This window comes from Gasterosteus aculeatus, chromosome 2, assembly GCF_964276395.1.
Source record: "Gasterosteus aculeatus chromosome 2, fGasAcu3.hap1.1, whole genome shotgun sequence".
Lineage (NCBI taxonomy): Eukaryota > Metazoa > Chordata > Actinopteri > Perciformes > Gasterosteidae > Gasterosteus > Gasterosteus aculeatus.
The window spans coordinates 14,011,684-14,031,704 of record NC_135689.1 but is presented as its reverse complement, the minus strand read 5'-3'; the positions used below and the strand labels follow the sequence as shown (position 1 = coordinate 14,031,704).

Sequence of the window (20,021 nt, the reverse complement as noted above, 5' to 3'; positions counted from 1 at the left end):
GATCATTGGTTGGCGTCTCATTTAGCACGTGACCAGCAGGAATGCAGACGCAGACTTTAGACAGAATCAGTGACGTCGGATGGACTTCGTCCGGGAGAAAACAAGTCTGCGTTTTCGTCGCACCGGCAGATGCTTTATGAAACTAGCGTTGTTTTAGGCGTGGGAAGCTTGTTGGCAAATTTTGATAGGTCCATCTTGCATCCCAAGAGAGAGAGAGAGAGAGAAAGAGAGAGAGAGAGAGAGAGAGACGGGACTGCGTTCCATCAGCGTGGACAAAAAAAGTATAACGAGGATGCAAAAAAATTGCAAACAAATATTTGACTATTTTAAATCCACAATAAAATAATCTACATTTGTATAGCATTTTAATATGCCAAGAAGGGTTCTGCATTCATCTTGTGACAATGCTTTTTCATTAGGCAATTATCGGAATACATTTCAATAGAATGCACAAGTACTGGTTGATTGTGGGCATATTGTCACCCTTGTAAAAGCAGCAACATTTTTTATGCTGCCTTAGAATACCTAAAAGGGGCAGCAACATAGAACACGGTTTGTCTCAGGGTAACTGGATAGAATCCCAGAACTTAAAAACCCATATTTCATTAAAAAAGAAACACATATTACTTAAAAGCAATTACTAGGACCATTGTGATGTACAAATTAGTCAAGAACCCGACTTTCGACTTGTAAAACAGCCTCTCCCTCTTCGGTCAGTGGTCACCTCATTATGCACCAGGAGCAAAAGTCTCAACCACACCCGACTCTGATCAGAGAAGCAAAACCACAGATGAGGCTACAAGAAGAAATAAATATGCCTCCACAATATCTCTAGAAGGTCCCATATACACACCCCTTAGTTCTCTTTGTTCATGGTCTTCTTCCCTTTTTTGAGACCCCCTAACCCCAAGTAAGAATTAATAAGTCAGGCATGGGTGATAAGCATTGCTTGACTTTATATGCACTGCATGATAAGCACTGAGATGCGATTGACAGCTAGTTCAGTCTAATAAAAAAAGACATTTGCCCTTTGACACAGTCCAATTCATTTAAACATATTGATGTGGAAATCAAATATCTGTCACGATGTGGTTCACGTCCTGTCTTATTTTGTAGTTTTCCACCACTTGTGTCCCCGAGTAACTTCACTTCCTGCCTTGTCCTGTCATCCCCTGTGATCCTCTGATAGTTTCCACCTGTGTCCAATCACCTGCACCTCCCTAGTGTATTTAAGCCGTGTGTGTTGTTTGTCACTTGTGGCGTCATTGTTCTTTGTCACGGATGTCTCTGGCTATCGTCTGGATGTTCTCTGTGTGTCTCTTGTGTCACTTGTGTCACTTGTATGTGTTTTTTGCCCGTTGGCCTTTTCCTTTGTTGGAGTTTATGACTATTAAAGTCTTTGTGCTTTAAAGTCTGCGTTCGCCTGCCTGCCTTACGCAGCCCCTGACAATATCAATGTTACAGGAGAAACACTGGGAAAATGGGTGGATGAAATTCTCCTATACAAGTACATGAATAGTACCAGCTGAGGTGCAAAGCTTTTATTAAGAAATAACCGACAAAAAGTGAACTCATGGACTCATACAGGAATATTGTTAATTAACAATTCTTTATGCATTTTGTCGGAAAAAATATATGATGTTTTATCTTAGTACGACAGCAAGTCTGTGCTCTTCCACATAGGCACATGGTGTAGGTCCTTTCATAATCAAGATGCTTGTGCGTCGAGATTTATAATCGTAAAGGTCGACTATCAGCACTTGGGTTTTGCCCATGAAGCCCACCCTCTTAGCATGTTTATCTTCCAACTATATATTCCTGCTCCGAAGATGAAAACCTTTGAGTAGGCTTGGTGCATGACATTGCATTGCAAACATTAAATATCCTGCTTTTGATAATTTTACACCGGTGTCTTGTAGGAATTCTTCTAACACATTTGAATAACATGTTCTGTTCCAAGGTTAAATGAAAGTCCAAGAAATTCCAGTGTCATCCACCTGATCTGGACATGGTTGGTTGAAAATGTAAGGTGGCGAAAAGCAAACAAGCCCTTTGATGAAAGTCAGCTTGATTGGTGACCATCCATCCATGGCTCAGTGAGTTTCATATGAGATGTAGAAATATCATTTGAATGAGTAAATTACTCCACAGGAGTTCATTCCTAAAACACTTATTTGTTTTCCCTCCATTTCGCAATTATTAAACAAAGACTGGTGAAGTCTGAGGTTCTCATCATCCGGTGACAGATCCACAATGTTCAAAACCTAAGGCTTACATTTGACTTAACATACATTTAGAAGCTGTAGACAATATAAAACAAAGAAACACTTTTCAGAAAGTTGAGGTTAATTAAGTAAAATTGTTTTTTACTCAGATGCCAGCACGCCTAATGAACACCAAAAGGTGTTGAAAATAAAAAAGAAATGTATCACTTACACCCCTGCAGCAAAGTGCACATATTGGGAATGTATGTAGCTTTAACTTACTGAATTTCCTCAAGGAAAAGTCACGTTGGACATCTGATAAAGACAAACTTTTCTTAAAATGAGTTCTTGTTCTTAACAGATGCTTATGATACTAATTTACTAACACTTTTTGGTGCTTAAATATCTCTCAACATGGTATTTTCTGCATGTTTGATTCCAGAATGGAGGATAAACACTGATTAAATTATCGATACAGCGACTGGCTGCGCCTCCATTCTGTTACCAAAATGCTGCATGATTTGTCAAATGGGTCGAAGATTGCTGATGTTTAATATGTTTTTTGCATCAAACTGAATCACAACCTACTGGATCATGCTATATTTTGGAAGAACAGTACAATGTTGTTTGAATATGGCTTTTGTTAAAAAAAACGTATTCTTTCATCCTCGTTATTTGCAATGAAATGTAACATTTTGCAACAACCAGCATCAAATCAGTTGATGGAGATTTTGTACATTTCCTGCAAATCATACAAAATATATCAATCATTTTCACCTATTCATGTCTCTTTAATCATGTTAGGATACAACACTAGGTGTCTAATGATAAAAATGTGATCAAATTAAAACTGTCAGTATAAAATTGATTCGTATTTGATCTCAAACTGGGAATTAGTTCATTCCAACTTGGCTGTGTCAATTCTGAAATCAAATTCCAGCCAGCAGTCTGCAGATAATATTGGCGTGTATATTTTGGCTTGATCCTTTCTTTGACTCACTGCTATGAAGGTAAACCTGAAATCCGGTAGACTCCATGTAGCAGCAATGGAGACGATGACGATCACTTTCAGCAGAGCTCGTCGACGCTGCGCGCATCAATAAACCCGCGCAGAATCCATCTGTCTGATCGCCGTGGCTCGTGTCAGTCTCATGTCGGTTATACAACCCAATTCTCACTTATCAGAATTTCATTCTCTTTTAAGCTACCGGAGAATTTCTGGGAGTAAAAAAAATAATTGGGACTTTTTCTCCTAATATCATTGTCACAAACTTATGTTTTTAATGTTTACGTAATAATAATCCGCAGCCTGGATCAGTAAACTTAGCGTTTCCTTTTTATGACTTAAATCGGATAACTATCCAGGTGTCAAATTAAAGCAGCTATAGTTTAATAAGAACTAATTACACATCTTCCATGCACTTGCTGGAAAAGTCCTCTTATACAATGGAGCACTGTGCCCTCAGTGCGCAGATGGATACCCACGCTGAAACCAGGACAAAAAGGGTCCCAACTGAAGCCCCTGGTGCACTTTCGGGTTTTTTCTCTCTCTCCGAGGCTCCGTTCCCAGACTGGACTTGATGGCAGTTATTTGGGGCCCCATGGGGCAGGACGCGTGCAAAACCGTGCATTTATAATGCTTGAAAAAGAGGGTTGAAACCCCTCAAGCCACAGCGGGACAGCTTGCAAGCGCTGCAGCGTTATTCATCTTTACCAAAATAACGAGAACGTGTCGAATTACACATCTGTTTCCTAATGTGAATATATCAATTGTAATGTCATCGATCTTTCAGTGTGTTGAGCAAGTTCCCGCACTTTTTATTCCGTTACGCATTGAGGAAGTGTTTTAGTAAGCATTTTGTGCGTAAAAATTAAAAAGTAAAAAAGTAAAAATTTGCTGTCTTTCCACCTTATTTCTGGTATTATTACGTCCTCCGCATCTTGTTGAGCAGTGTGGTCTTCACATGGTCTGCTTCGTATTAACGTATATAGGCCATAACTGTGCCATTGTGTCTTCATGCGCGGAACCAAACCTCCCCCCTCCAAAAAACGAAGTTGAAGCACATCGACGATGAGCCGGGATGCTGATGAGAGCAGCGGCGGAGCGGTGCAGTGGGAAACAGGGGAGGGGGAGGGGAAGGGAGGAGGGGGAGGGTGGGGTTGTCTGGTGTGTAGAGACAGCGAGGATGAGAAGAAGGGGGGTTCCCATCTGTTGCGCGGGTGTGGCGCGTGCCGAACGCGTGAATCCTGCGGGCAGCTCACTGCGCCGTGTTTGGTTTCATGGTCAGCATCCGAAGTCTTCCAGAATGTCCGAATAAAACAGGTCTGATTTAAGATTTGATCATCTATGTTGTAGTTTTAGGGGAGTATCACTTCAGAAGAGACCCAGTTCCGCACTAAATCATATTCCATTCCTTACCGCGTTGTCCTGCAGGCCTGTGTGAGTCCTCTTTGTGTGGACACGTTGTGTGGAGACATACTACGTTGACACGCACGTGGTGTCGTTGGCACGTCAGTGCGTCTCCTCCCCCCACTGCTCCAGGTACACCGTGTTGTTGGTGTTGGAAACAAGCTGCTGAGGGGGAATAAACAGATGTTAATCCATACATAGCGTCGCTTGGGTATCTGTCTTTTTTAATTGTAGGAATAGATTAGTCCTGTTACCTCAGAATCAATCGTCACGGTTCAGCTTCTTTCTTTGTGGCCGGCTGGCAAATCGAGTGCATAAATTAAGTGACTGAATTTATGCTGCGTGTATTTGATAAGATGTGGTTCTAACTTCTTAAATTGTTTATTTATAGAAGTGCAACTTTTGAGCATCTTATTAAAGGTTTTTGTTTGAACGATTTGGCAGCTCATTTGTGGAAACTCTCAACACAAAACAATACTAATGAAATATACAAAACTATTAATTTTAACAAGAAAGCCATGCGGGCGAATCAAAAAACAATATTTTATTAAGGATATTTGAAAAAGAGGAGCGAGTGATTTCTTTTATTAGAAAAACATCATCTTTATGTGGCTTTTGTACAAAGTAGATGTTGGGTGAACGTTCGAGCTTTACATTTCAAACGCAATAAAGTGCGACATATTCACGGAACCCTGCATACCAGCGGTATAGACGCAGGGTCCCATGGGGGCCAGATGGTCCAGACGGGAGCTCCGCTCATCTCCCAAAGGCAACAACCCCCACCCATCACCCCCCCCCCCCACCACCGCACAATGGCTTGTGTTCCCGCCCCTCTGACGCGCCCGGCCCACATAAATAGGAGGCTCTCCCGCTCTCCGGCACACTTCGGCACAGCAGCTCCAAGAGCAAGTACCTCAACTCAAAAAGCACAAAAACAAACCGCAAACGAAATGAGTCCCACCATCAGTACCGAGGCCGACCAGCCTCTTCCTGCCAGGTCCACCGTGGCCCAGAGAAAACAAGCCAACGAACTGAGAAAGGTAAGGGAAATAGAGACGTTAAATACGTTTCTGGCAATATTTTCTCATTTGAGCCTTTTTAAACGTGCAGTCCAATAACGTGTTTTCATTATTTCTTCCAGACTCTTAAACCTTTGTTGGAGAAGAGAAGACGTGCTCGTATCAACGACAGTCTCAGCCATCTGAAAAGCCTGATTCTTCCTCTTGTTGGCAAAGACAACGCACGCTACTCTAAGCTTGAGAAGGCTGATATTCTGGAAATGACGGTCCGTTTCCTGAGAGACCTTCCTTCCACTCCTGTCAAAGGTACGCCTCATCTCCTCAACTCCGAAGCGCATCGCACCAAACCATCCGCGCGATTGTGGTTTCCATATGGAATTCAAGTCCCTAATCAAATCTCCCCTTTTCCCTCCAGACTCAGCAGACAGTTACAAAGAAGGCTACAAAGCCTGCCTGCAGCGCGTCTCCACCCTGCTTCCCAAAACCAGTCTGGATCAAGACGCTTGTCAGCGCGTGAACGAATTCGTCCAGCAGTCCATGTCCGCCGCCGTCACCCCGACGTGCCTGAGCTGCTGTGCGCAGAGCTCCAGGACCCTCCCGCAGATCCAACAGAGACTCCTGAGCCTCAAATCCAGCTTCAGCTCCAGGATGGAGAGCCAGTCCGGCGGCAGCAGCAGCGGCGGCGGCGGCGCAGCGGCTCCCAGCCGCGCGCAGTCTGGAGCGCAGGCGGTTAGCGCAGCCATGTGGAGACCGTGGTAGTTCAGATGGACATTCACCTCATGCTTGTTATTTATTTAGTCATGTCATTTATGTAGTTTGTTTTCATTGATTGTTGGAGTTGCTGTACAATGATTTAATTCAGCATTTAGCTCATTCCGCGTCTAATGCCAGAGAGCACACGAGCACAGATCTTAGAGAAACGAAAAGTCTTTGAGCTTTTTAAAATGCAATCCTCTTTGGGGTTTCAAAGATATGGGTTGTAGACAACACTTTTGTAAAACCCCAAGGGTTATATTGTTTGAGGTTTGCACAATGGACTTAAAAGTATTTTGGTCTGTGCAAAAAATAGTCTGTAAACACCATGTGTTAAATAGGATTATGTTATTCATTGGCGTTATGTGTATATATAAAAAATGCAATGTTTTGTAATAGACAAAAGCTTTTCCAATAAATGTACATTTCTCCAAGACTGCTTTTGTTTGAGCTTTGATTTTTCTTGTTCCAACCATCTCGAGTTGCTCATTGAGCACAGACCTCGTTAGAATCTCAGTAACGTGAGAACATGAGAATAAAAAAGGCGCGGGACGCATGAAGCCGGAGGTCAGGCTCATCAGCCTTTTGATGCGGATGAGCAGCTGCTCTATTGTTGCAGATGTGAAGCGCCTCCCTAGTTGCCGCCAAACTGGTGGGAAGAAGTTGAACTGGTTGTGAGATGGGACACACAATGAGGTGACCGCGGTTGGGAATAACAATCCCACGTTTGACGTGAGACTCTTTTCTTTCTGAGTCATTTTATACGATGTTTAACGGTCTTTCCCGTTGATGGTCAGACAGTTTTACTTCTCTGTATATTAAACCATTAAGGTTTTTCATCTAGACATTTTTTCTAAATTATACTTCAAATCAGTATTGTTACTTGAGCATACAGCCTGAAAAGTTCCCTTTGCATAAGCACCTCTAAAATAAGTAATCCTGATAATGTCCTCTTCCCATTAGTCATGTGCAAACGCCTTGAAGGTGCAGTTTAGGCATTTAGTCCGCTAAAAAAAAATCTTTGTATCCATTAAGCAAAAATAAGCTTATCAACATTTTACAGCTGTTGTTATTTAATTTTACATTTGGTCCAGAATAATACTGACTTGATTTGGTACAAAACTTTGCCTATTGAAGGAGTTTATAAAACATTACATTTTATGAACATGATATTTCTAACCCTGAGACAACAGAACTGGGTCAGTTAGATTTCTTTTAGCCGACTGTAATGTGGTTTTAACATTATTATTAACTCACACCCAACTTTAATCCATCATTCAACATGATAAAAAAGTGAGACGAGACGACTAAACATTCTGGATTCAAACCAGCAAACCAACCAACAAATGAACATCTTCACAAATGTCATGATACATTATGCACTATGCACCACTTAGATTCAATTGGTTTCTGTCAGTGTGTAAATAAACCAACTCACTGTTTTAACCACACTCTCGACTTGGTTCTTGTGTATGGGATTGGGATTGAACATTTAACAATTTTTCCACAGAACCCTCTCCTGTCAGACCATTGTCTGATAACCTTTGAATTTCTACCATCAGAACCACCTCCTCCTGCCAAGGGTTTCTACAGTCGACGCTTATCGGATGCCGGTGTAGCCTGATTTAAAGAAGCCATTCCTTCTGCTCTAAGTTCAGTGCCCTGCCTCAAGATACAAGAAGACTCCTGACTCCGGACTGAGAACCTCAGTCCGTCCCAGATCGATAATTTTGTCGATACTGCTACAGGCTCTTTGAGAGTGGTGCTGGACGCTATTGCTCCTCTGGAAAGAAGAATAGCAACAAGAAGGAAGTCTGCTCCGTGGTATAACCCTCAAACACAGAACCTAAAGCAAACTGTGCGGAAACTTGAACGATTATGGCGTGCCACCAAATCAGAAGGATCTAGGCTAGTTTGGCAAGACAGCCTTAAAACATATGAGAAGGCTCTCCGTAACGCAAGAGCATCTTATTACTCATCATTAATAGAGAAAAATAAAAACAACATAGACCATTGTATCCTGTTGCAGAGACTAGAACATTTAATTGGTATCAAAGGAACTGCACTCAGCTGGTTTAAATCCTACTTATCGGATCGATCCCAGTTTGTGCTTGTAAACGGTGAATCCTCAAAGACCACCAATGTTGGTCACAAGGTCCCACAAGGTTCTGTACTTGGGCCGATTTTATTTACCCTCTATATGCTTCCTTTGGCCGATCGGGAAACACTGCATAAACTTCCATTGTTGTGCAGACGATACTCAACTGTATCTGTCGATCTAGCCAGAAGAGACAGACCAGCTAGTTAAACTTCAAAAATGTCTTGGAGACATCAAAACTTGGATGACCGGCAACTTCCTGATGCTAAACTCAGAAAAAATGTGCATGTGACCTTTGACCTCATGCACGTGCAAGAGGGCGTGTACAGGAAGTGGGTGTAACCGCCGCCATTTTGGCGTTCATGCCCGGAAATGCGTAATTTTACTTTATTTTGTGTTTTATGCGATGGCCGTTAGTTTTGACCGGAAACATGGCACTGTAGGAGGAGTTTATCACATATATAGATGTGTTATTTGCCTCCACCACCAACGCACTCATTTTGGACTCATCCTCTGTTGCTGCTGTTGCTGGTTCCGCTACTATTGCTGTGCACTCGGATTCTTTGCGAAATGCAGGCTGTATATCGCATGGAGCAGGCGCCAGAGACTGACATAGGTATGTCTACAGAAAATAGACCATGCTATGCAGATGTAGATGCTCCCCAGCGCCGGAAAAAGCGTGAGGGATGTCTTTCTAGAGAGCCTGCTGTAGAGCTAGAGCTGGAGGGTGTTTATGGGTACGTGTATAATGTTAAATACTATGATGGCACGGTCACGATGATTTCTAGAATCAAGGCCCAAGACAAGCTAGGGGGGTGTTGGTGAAACAGTTGATGATGAGGCTGTTGTGGGGGGTCGACATGGGTGTATGTCTGTAAAAGACTGGCAGCAATTGTCTGCATAGATCTTGAACAAACAGGTTTTCCAGAATCTCTATACTCTGTTCAGTGGTATGGTACAACAGGGCCTAAAATACACCATCTCACGGCAGATCGGTACAACAGACGCCCTGACGATTTCATTTTTTAAAATGTTTGTGAAGACAGAGAGTATGTGGTAGCTCAAAGAGGCCGCCGAGGATGGAGAGAGCATCTGTACCCTCTTACCGTTGAAGAGTTTAATATATGGTTCCCCCTCGTGTTCTTTGTTCAGTGGTGTGACTGGCCCGCTCTGCAAAAAGTGTTTAGTCAGATTGACAAATCTATCCAGAGAGACAGCGTCAGCAAGGCTTACTGGCTGTTAGAAAACGTCTTGTTTACGACAATACACAGAGCGGTGTGCAACCCGGTATATCTACTACCATGTGTAGACCGAAAATAATTCACCCCTCAACCATCTAAAAGAATGACAGGTGGGTTATGCTAATGTTGTGTATATATTTCTGTCACTGATGTTAATTCATGCAGAATCATAAAAAAAAAAAAAAATAAATATTATTTTTAGTTTAGACTTGGAAATCTCAGGGTCCCAGGGGGGCTGGACCCCACCCACTTTTCCTTCACCTGATGGTTCACACCCCACCTCAGACTCCGCCTCCTGGACCTACCAAATGCATTGAATGAAGGCATCTCTCTCATGGTGACCGTCCTTCCGTCTATGCCTGAGGAGGTCTCACCCCCCCTCATTATCTCCCCTCCTCCTCCTGTTAGCGTATCATCATGCCCCCCTTCTGTTCGTGCCTGCTCCCCTGACCCTCCTTCTTGACACTTGGTAGGCCCCCCAACACCCTGTTCATGCTCCACATCTCCATTTGTCCCCATCTGATTCAGCCGGTCGTCACATATTTCTGCCAACACACACCCCACAGCCCCTGCATCATTGTCTGTGTACACAAGTGGTCCGTCTGCATGATCCAACACATGGCTATTTGCGCCGGAGGTATTAAACCCAGGGTCTAGGACACTGACCAAGTCTGCATACCCGCTATCTAGATACGATGAATGTTGATCTCTCCACCAGTGCTTGTAGGCTTTTAAGCTGTTCCTCTGTATTCTGTAACAGGCCCCTATACCCATCATCATCATTATTATTATTATTATGGTTATCCCCTGATCGTTGTATATCACCCGTGCCCCTCTTCAAAACCTTTCTGGGGGGAGGCATACTACACGTCTGTATTGTTTATTTAGACACCACCCCTTTTAGACACCATGCCTAGTAGATTACCTTGGATAAAATGTATTTGTAAGTAGAGCTATGATAGCTTCACTGGATGCATTCTGAGCTATCAGGTATTGTTTTATGGAGCTGCCGTTGGCGTCCTGTGTTTGTCTAGCCTCCTCTTGTTTCTTACATAGATCGGTTACTATGTCTTTTAATGCGGTGTTGGAACGACGCAGTTCACTGATTTCATTTATCAACTCTACATATAAGGTGTTAGCGGTGACCCTCGGGTGCACAATCACAACCGTGGGTTCTGTGGGTATACCTGCTCTGTTTTGTTGAAATGGGGTTACACACTCTGCCGATGTTGCTTCTACTGTAGTACTCTCTTCTTCTTCATAGTCACAGCCCCCCTGCAGCATTTCCTCGTCAGTCAAGCATCCTGGATTGTTCCATGTGTCCTTTGTTGGTGTAGACAGGTCAAGCTGCTCCCTGCTGTACAAGCATACATGGACAAAATATGTTATAAAACAATTGTCTATTTATATATATATATATATATATATATGGATGATGTCACATACCTTGTAGAAGGTCTCTCAGACTGGACAACCGTATGTACTTTTTTTTTTTCACTGGAGGGGCATACAGGTCAATTATTTAAAAAAAACAAAAACAATAATCAATAAAATACCTAAAAAATATTTGATATTGTTCCAGTTACCTGCAACCCCCGTTTGACAGCGACGGTCAGGCGACTTTTCCCGAGATGTCGAATCTTTCAAGAGAATTATAAAATCACCATGAATGATTCGTCAAATAAATATATAGAAAGCTTATATCATACTGCCATTTTCCCTACCTGTGCCAGCTCCCTGGTTGGGGCACGTAGTCGTTGTTGGTAGACAACTGAGTGCAGCAATCTCCTTTTCCAGTTTTTCAAGACTCACATGTATAGGTGTCGAGCTGTCATCTATTTCTAAAAGGTGTAAATACCTATTAAAAATATATATAAATATATAAAACCAAATATGAATCACTCAACATAGTACCATCTTTAAAGCTTTAGGGTTAGGGTTATCTGGTCCATTGCTCCCCCCTTGTAGTACATCTGGCCCTCAATGGAAATGTCTTAAATGTGAGGATGCACCAGTCTGCCAGGATGTCAAAAAGTGAACCGTGGATGTATCTATATAGGAGACCCATACCCCCCGAATGCAACATCATTACCACCTAAGGATCCTGTTTTTCACACAGCCCCCCCCCCCCCCCCCCGGGTCTCAGTGGGGGTGGGGGTTCATCTGTTGATTACAACTAAACAAACTGCTCACTGTTTACCACATAAGGACACTGTTTTTTCTCCATCCCTGGGGGCTCAGAGGGGGACCATTCTCAAGCCATTTAGGGTTTAGCACCGTTTGGGTGCTGAGTCACATGCTGCGGCACTAAGTCGACACACGTGTTCCTCGTTAAAACTTAAGATGTATGTTTTCCTGAGGGTAGGCCTTTGTGACGCTCAGGGCTTTCCTCTGTTAGGTTACAAAGTGTGTCCTGTTGGCTAAGAAGAAGATAGCCCCCTAATTCATGCATTAAGCTGTTAATGGTGAATCTGAACAGAAGCACCAGTGTCTCACTGTTTTGTGGAGGGGCCACTCATACCATTGAAGAGAAGAGGAAGAAGACGTTTGGGGGTTGGCACCGGCTGGTGTGCTGTGTACATGATGCTGCCCTAAGTCGACATATGTGTTCCTCGTTAAACCTTAAGATGTATGTTTTCCTGAGGGTAGGCCGTTGTGACGCTCAGGGCTTTCCTCTGTTAGGTTACAAATTGTGTCCTGTTGGCTAAGAAGATAGCCCCTAGTTCATGCATTAAGCTGTTAATGGTGAATCTGAACAGAAGCACCAGTGTCTCACTGATTTGTGGCGGGGCCTCTCATACCTTTGAAGAGAAGAAGAAGACGCCACCGGGACCACACTGGGATAGGCCTCTGCTGTTTCACTAAGAATCCTGGAGCGTGAACCCCGTGGATGAGTCCAAAAGGAAGGTTCGATGATGAAACTATATATATGATATATATGAGGTATATATATGATGAAACTCCTCCTACAGTGCCGTGTTTCCGGTCAAAACTAACGCCCATCGCATAAAACACTTCCTGAAATGGCAAATTTTCAATCAAAACCCTGCACGTCATCGTCAAAATGGCGTATTTATGCTTAAACAGTGCACGCCGGGCATGAACGCCAAAATGGCGGCGGTTACGCCCACTTTCTGTACACGCCCTCTTGCACGTGCATGAGGTCAAAGGTCACATGCACAATACAATACTAAACAGATGTGAAAAAGAAACGTTTTATTCTCTGCCTGAAAATATAAACAGGACTAGAAATAAAAAAGCTTAATTCACAGTTTTTTTTAACCAGTAATGCTGAAAGCACAAATGTTGAAGGTTATGTGTCACAGTGTGGTGCACTCCCTGTCTTATTTTGTAGTTATCTGCCACTTGTGTCCCCGGGTAACTTCACTTCCGGCCTGGTCCTGTCATCCCCTGTGATTGTTGGATTGTTTCCACCTGTGTCCAATCACCTGCACCTCCCTAGTGTATTTAACCAGTGTGTGTGTGTGTGTGTTGTTTGTCACTTGTGGCATCATTGTCTTTTGTCACGGATGTCCCTGTCTATCGTCTGGATGTTCCTCGTTCCTGCCTTCCTTTTTCCCCCCGGTTCGTGTGTGTGTGTGTTTTTGCCCGTTGGCCTTTTTGCTTTGTTGACATTTTTGACTATTAAAGTCTCTTTTGCGTTTGAGTCCTGCCTTCCTACCCAACCCTGACAGTTATGGTTACCACACCGCACAAATTCATATAAAATACGTGATTACGGAACTAATACGTTTTACAAGGTTGAGCCATTAACTGTAAGAGATTTGGACTGAAGGAAAGGGGGCAGGAATTGTCCTATTGGTAGCTGTGATCCACGTTCAGTTTTCTTTTCCAAACTGAGGTCACAGTGGGGGATGGGTCGCTGTGAGCCTTCTACAGCACAGTCTCTACCCTTAACAGATATTTTAGAGGGGAAATTACACTGAATAAAAAAGCATTTTCATTTCACTTAATCCTGAATTTTACATGAATTGTCTCGTCTGATGACCGGGGACATTTTACACTGAATGACCTGAACTTTCAAGTTCAGTTTCAAAGCAAAGAGTTCACTGAGTCAAAAACAGCCGTCTGTCTGGGGGAGCTTTGTGACACTTGAATAAATAACCCCGATGCTCTCATCTAAGATATACAGCATGCCTCACAAACAGGAGGGTTATTTGATACATCTAACAGGTGGTCTAACAAAATTGAAATGCATTATGGAAATTATGGGGTTTGCTTCAGACACGCCTGTTAAACCCGGCTCACTGCTGCTTTTTCTTTTTAAGATATCTCGTTTCAGTCTCCTTTTTGCAGGGTTAAAAACAATTGATCAAGTTCTCATAGATATTAATGAGTATTTTCCTGTTTTAGCATCACATATCGTGTGATTGGGTTGTTCACAGATAATGCAGCAAGAGAGTTAATTCAAGTCAATCTTTTCTATTTTAAACAGTGCTTGTTGAAAGAGCTGATTTGTTAGTCTGCACCTCACAGACTGACACATTGAAGTCACAATGTATTTATATTTGGAGACTTCGTTCAATGTCACATTGTTCCAACTAATTTCTTTCCGACGAATGGCCATTTTCATTTCAACAAAAACAATAAAATGACAGAATTCTGTAAATTATTTTGCAGAAAACTATACTGAAGATGGCTTTTACCATCGACAATAACACATTTTACTTCTATGCATGGTGTTCCCAATATATGAGACGCAGGACCGAAGCTTGTCATCTCACATCACAGTAAAGCAAAAGTCAGGTGGCGTCCGCCTCCCTGCGTCTCCCCCATTCCACATGTGACTCTTAATGCGCGTGAAGTTTCGGGAACATTTTCAGACAAAGGCTTCCTGTTATCCGGCCGACACAGATGGGTTACTGACGCCAAATATGTTTGAAAAGACAAAAGAAGACTCTAACCGTAAAAAAAAAAAACCCGGAGAAGTGTACCTCCCCCACCCCCTCCATCCCCGTCCTCCCTCCACCCCAGCCGTGCGCAGAGGGGCGCGTGCAGCAAGCGTGCCTCACAGATACAGGGGGTTTGCGCGCTTTGTTGAAGCAGCACAACAATATTATGTAAACAAAATTGTATATATCGATATTGTATTTATTTAGAGCAAAGCGATGTTTATTGTGTGTATTTAACGGAACTGCTTTATCTCTATAGCAGGCTGGACGATCTTCCGTCATCACCACTATAATGATACCTCTGATCACCTCTTCAAGCTGTAGCAGACACAGAGAGAGGGTGGGGGGGGCAGGTAGACAACAACGTGGACCCATAAGATAAGATGCAGATGGGGCACCCACGCCACACTGCGTGGGCATCATGTGACGTTGCGTGTATAAGTTTATAGAAAAAAGCTTAAGTATATGCAATGCAGACTGTGTGTGTGTGTGTGTGTGCGCGCGCGTGTGTGTGTATGCGTTTTCGTGAATGGATAATTTATGGACAGATTTGTGGTGGGACAGGGAGATTGGCTGTTCGGAAAGCTGGTGGAGTGCAGGTGGAGTATATGGGGCGTGGGTCGAGGGTTGGAGGTTGGGGGTGGGGTACAAGGCTCGGTAACAGACAGCCATCTGGTCTCCATGGCGCGTGCTGCGCGCGTGGTTCCCCCGAGTGCAGTGGTATTTGATGGGATGTCACGTCTCTCCAATTTTTATTTGAAATCTGGACAATCTTAAAAATTGTAATTCGAAGTTTAATGTATGCCTCGCATGACATATTATTATCAAATACCTAGAATCGAAGAGGTAATCGTCATAATGTGTTAAACACCTAAAAACGTAAAGCATATGGCAGGCTCATTGTATTTTATTTGGCGGTGGCTTTTGTGATTGGTGTCACCCTCACTCGTTACTCAGCCCCCGATTCCGGCCCCCACCGTCTTGCGTGGGGCGGTGATAGCAGCGGGATACACCCTACAGGTAGAGACTCCCCCAGGGCAGAAAACTGCATACAAACGTCATATGCAAACTATTGTTGTCGAAATCCGAAATGAAAGAGCAGATGTTATTTGAAAGTAGCGTGGCTTGGGTATGAGATTGGAGTATGAGTCCTTTCGTCTTTGGACACGCTTTCGTACACGCAATCCTGACCCCTATGCCAGCAATCCAAGTACTGCACCTCCTTGTACTAATTGTGCACATTTATTTTAAAATGTATTTAATATAAATTATATGTGGTAATCAAACATGGCCAAATCATACATAATGAAATACAATACAAGTTCAGCATGGAACCTCACGAAACATGAGCATGCAAAAAATATCAACAACTTAAATTGAGAAAACATTTTTATGGAGAAAAACCATCATATTAAATCTGTTCTGCTTACTTGTCAGCTCGTAAACACTTCAGTACAACATAAAATGAATGCTTCAACACATTCAAATGATGAATTAAAGGCATATATTTGCTTCTCATCCTGATGAGCACTGCGTAATTACGCACCAACAAAGTGTATGTTTTACGAAAAATCTGTTCCATCTACGACATGTGAAATATTAAATGTAATAGTGTATATATATATATATACCAATATTCAAATTGTATAGTTTGCAGATGTGATCTTTGGCTGATGATCATTCGGTGCGTCTAAAATTCAAGCTTCTTTACGCACAGGTTTCTCCAGCTGGTTGACGCAGATTTGTTCTATTTGCTATATGTAACATAACACAGACACGCACCGCGGTTGTTAGGCGTGGATTAGAGTAGAAGACAGATGGTTATCTCACTAAATGTGATGGTTTTGTGTTGTTTTCCATCGAATACGGGCTGAGTCCAAATCGTTTGGCGTGGGGGCGTATCCGTGACGCAAGTTAACAGACGCCACGGACCTGCATATATACCACAGCTCTTGGCCGTTAGTGACACATCTTCACCAACTTCTGTTGTGAACACTGCTCTGGCACAAAGACGACGCTGAAAATGTCTCCAAACATGACTTGTGAAGCTCTCCAGTCTTTTTCCCCGAGGCTAACTGTGGCCAAAAGAAAAGAAGCTCTTGAGCTCAGAAAGGTAAGCAGTGTCCCTGTATTTTGCTTTATTATTCCAAACATTTTCTCTGATGATTTACACTGTATGTGATGAATGAATGCTAAGTATGCTTTGTTCTTTTCAGACAATGAAACCTTTAATGGAAAAAAGAAGGCGCGCCCGAATAAACGACAGCCTGAATCATTTGAAAAACCTCATTCTTCCCCTCACAGGCAGAGATGTAAGTTATAATATACATTTCAATACACGTAAAACTGTTACCATATCATCTGAAGTCAAGATGTTTATGATTCTTGTGTTTAACAATGGCTTTTTATATGTTTTAGACTCGCTACTCCAAGCTGGAGAAAGCCGATATCCTGGAAATGACCGTGAGGTTCCTCGGCGACATTCCCCCTAACACGAAAAGTGAGTTCATGTTCTGCTTGTTTTTGTTGATACATTTATGTCTTGCATAAACATTGTCGTTTTTGAACAGCGAAACTGACATGTGATTGTCTTTTCCAGACTCCGCAGACAGTTACAAAGAAGGCTACAAAGCCTGCCTGCAGCGCGTCTCCACCCTGCTTCCCAAAACCAGTCTGGATCAAGACGCTTGTCAGCGGGTGAACGAATTCGTCCAGCAGTCCATGTCCGCCGCCGTCACCCCGACGTGCCTGAGCTGCTGTGCGCAGAGCTCCAGGACCCTCCCGCAGATCCAACAGAGACTCCTGAGCCTCAAATCCAGCTTCAGCTCCAGGGTGGAGAGCCAGTCCGGCAGCAGCAGCGGCGGCGCAGCGGCTCCAAGCCGCGCGCAGTCTGGAGCGCAGACGGTCAGCGCAGCCATGTGGAGACCGTGGTAGATTTCTTGAACTCCCAAAACCCTGTAAAAAGACTGTAAAGTGTTTCATATGTGTTCAGCATGTTGATATAGCATCACTTGTAAATATGCACGGTGATTCACAGCCTCGCTACCATTGATGAAAAGCCAGAATTCATCGTTAAATCGTATTGGTTGAGTATTATATACTTACGTTTTGCGCACGGGTCTATTGTCCAGTATATGTTGACAAGTTTAGACAGTCGTATTTTCTTAAATCTGCATGTATGTATACGGTTAATATTTAGTCCTCCTCGCGGACTAAGTGGTTAAGGGCCATTAAAACAGCCCTGTAAGACCCAAAGGGTCAGTCTGTATGAATTTGCACTAAAGACAAAGAGTTCTGAGTCTGTGCAGATGAACTGTGTAGACACATTATGTGTCTTTGAAAGTATCTCTATCGAGATGTGTTTTATTTTGCTATTTACAGCAAATTTTGTATATATGTTATATAAATACAAATAAAACTACGATGTCGTGGTAAGATATTGTGTTGTGTTTTGATTACAATGTGCCAGTATTTGGGATAACAATAGTCCTTTGTTCATGTGCTTAATTATTCAACCGCGCACTCTAAGAGTGATCATGCATTGCAAAATGGAATCACCAGGTTTTGAATTTGGCGCACTTTGCACACAAATATCAAGTTATTTTTAAACTACCGTGTGCTGAGATGCATTTTATTGAGAGGCATCTGAAAAAAAAAATGCTCAGTCCTTTCCACAATGATCGTGGAAATTAAAGCGTCTCCAGACTTTGACTTAGAGCTTGGTTCAGTAAACATGCTGCCACGTTGTACACGTGACCCCCCCCCCCCCCGTATTCAATGTCCAGAGTTTAACTGAATAAAACCCGTTAGCCGGTGTGACTCCGGGATGGACGTTGTGGTGAAACGCGCTCACTGTGTGAATACGGTCTCTGCTGCCCCCCACCGACGGATTTAGGCATTGACCTGGTTATGTTTTCTATTTCCATGGACACTGCACCATTATATGTTTCCCATGTTTAAAAACTCCCCATTCACAATCCTAAATGGCTTTTATTCGATTGCATTTCGAATGAACAATTTAGCGGGAAAACTCCCGCTCTGCGCATTTCCGTGAAGCCTCAGTAGTTTCCGTTCAGATGAGTCATTTCTCGAGGAGACCAGACGGAGCGGCCGAAGCGGAGCGACTTCCCTTCACATCGCACAGGAGTCCCGGCGGCGCGACACGAAAACCAACGAGCCCTTCGTCCTCATCCTCATCCTCGCCATGTCGGCACCGCGGGCCAGCGGGACAGCGTCCCCTCTTCAGATATGCAGGTGGGTGATACGCGCCTAAAACGTGCTGCCGCTCGACAGGAGGACGGCTGCGCCCCCCCCCCGTTAATCCTCTTATGGTGATATACGTGGTGCGTTACGGTTACCGTCCAGGAGTCGCGGGCAAACTAAACGGCGCGTAAACGGTTCTTGTCGTTTCGTGTGTCGGTTCCCCGGCGGAGGCGCAGAACGTTGGACATCTTCCGCGATGACCTCAACGCGCAACGCGGTCACCGGCGTGTTGGCGCCCGCCGACATGACCGAGGACACGCCGGGACGTCTCCGTCCTTCCGCCAATGAGAGCGTCGTTTTCTACGCAGTCCGCGTGAAATGTGGCGTTAAATGGCGCGTCTGATTGGTCCTTTGTTGTTTATTATCAACCGGAAGTACTGCTGCAGGTAAACACAGTTGCAGTGCGTGTTATGTTTTAAAATACCTTTGCAGTGAATCGTCTTCATTTCCCAGCAGGTCACTTGTACTACACAGCTGCACTAAATTCCGGTGAAAATAGCTCTTCATTGAAACTTGTTGTGTAATAAGCTGTATTGTCGGTTTTATAGGTATCATGTGACATTTTGTCACATTCCATTAGGGATTCCACCCTTAGTACAGAAACATAAGGGGCGGCACGCACGTTGCGGCACAGCGGGGAGGCCTCCGCCGTTCCTTCAAATGGACCTTCCGGCAGGAGACCCGCCCTCCTCTCACTCCGATTGGTTTATTTGAGGTCCACGGACAATCAAACCAACGATGGCATCGAGTATTACCGGTATTACCGGGGCAACGCGGGGCCGAATCGGATGCTGCGTTGATGACAGCTCGGAAAATGCGGGACAAACCCCGTCATTCAAAACGGGACGCGTTATTTTATTCTCAAATACGGGACGATTCCGTATTTTACGGGACGGGTGGCAACACTACATTCAATTTCTACTCATTTTATATGCTGAATAGACAGAATGTAATTCAGAGTGAGAGAGAAGCCACATTAAAGTTGGACTATTTCATTCATTTCATTCTGTATAGCACCAAATCACACGTTACGAACTTTACAGTCTGTGCACATGTGAAATGATCCTTTTTCTCAAAACCCTCTCATCGGGACACACTGAAAAACTCCCCCAAAAGGAAA

General features: G+C 43.6%; 2 protein-coding genes and 1 long non-coding RNA gene across 6 annotated transcripts in view; 2 read left to right on the top strand and 1 right to left on the bottom strand.

Annotated features, from left to right (window-relative positions):
• Positions 1-5,231: 5,231 nt before the first annotated feature.
• On the top strand, positions 5,232-18,073 carry hes2.1 (hes family bHLH transcription factor 2, tandem duplicate 1). 3 transcript variants are annotated; one of them, XM_040193842.2, is made up of 4 exons: positions 16,609-16,751; positions 16,855-16,950; positions 17,057-17,138; positions 17,238-18,073. In XM_040193842.2, the coding sequence occupies exons 1-4, from the start codon at positions 16,662-16,664 to the stop codon at positions 17,570-17,572; spliced, it is 603 nt and encodes a 200-aa protein (XP_040049776.2). In that variant the 5' UTR covers positions 16,609-16,661; the 3' UTR covers positions 17,573-18,073. The 3 variants fall into 3 exon arrangements, with proteins under 3 accessions (XP_077940321.1, XP_040048183.2, XP_040049776.2); XM_078084195.1 differs by lacking the exons at positions 16,609-16,751; positions 16,855-16,950; positions 17,057-17,138 and adding exons at positions 5,232-5,654; positions 5,756-5,939; XM_040192249.2 differs by lacking the exons at positions 16,609-16,751; positions 16,855-16,950; positions 17,057-17,138; positions 17,238-18,073 and adding exons at positions 5,234-5,654; positions 5,756-5,939; positions 6,049-6,820.
• LOC144384569 (uncharacterized) lies at positions 15,883-19,706 on the bottom strand. Its single transcript, XR_013451364.1, has 2 exons — positions 19,326-19,706; positions 15,883-17,604 (listed from the first exon to the last, which is right to left on the bottom strand). It is a non-coding gene; the product is annotated as an uncharacterized LOC144384569 (long non-coding RNA).
• The window catches only part of acot7 (acyl-CoA thioesterase 7), a 37,266-nt gene continuing 35,737 nt past the window's right edge, over positions 18,493-20,021 (top strand). The window contains exon 1 of one of the 2 annotated variants that reach the window (XM_040193841.2): positions 18,493-18,892. In XM_040193841.2, the coding sequence (XP_040049775.1) occupies positions 18,843-18,892 (50 nt within the window). In that variant the 5' untranslated portion in view covers positions 18,493-18,842. The remainder of the gene's footprint in view (positions 18,893-20,021) is intronic. The other variant, XM_040193840.2, reaches the window with a different exon arrangement.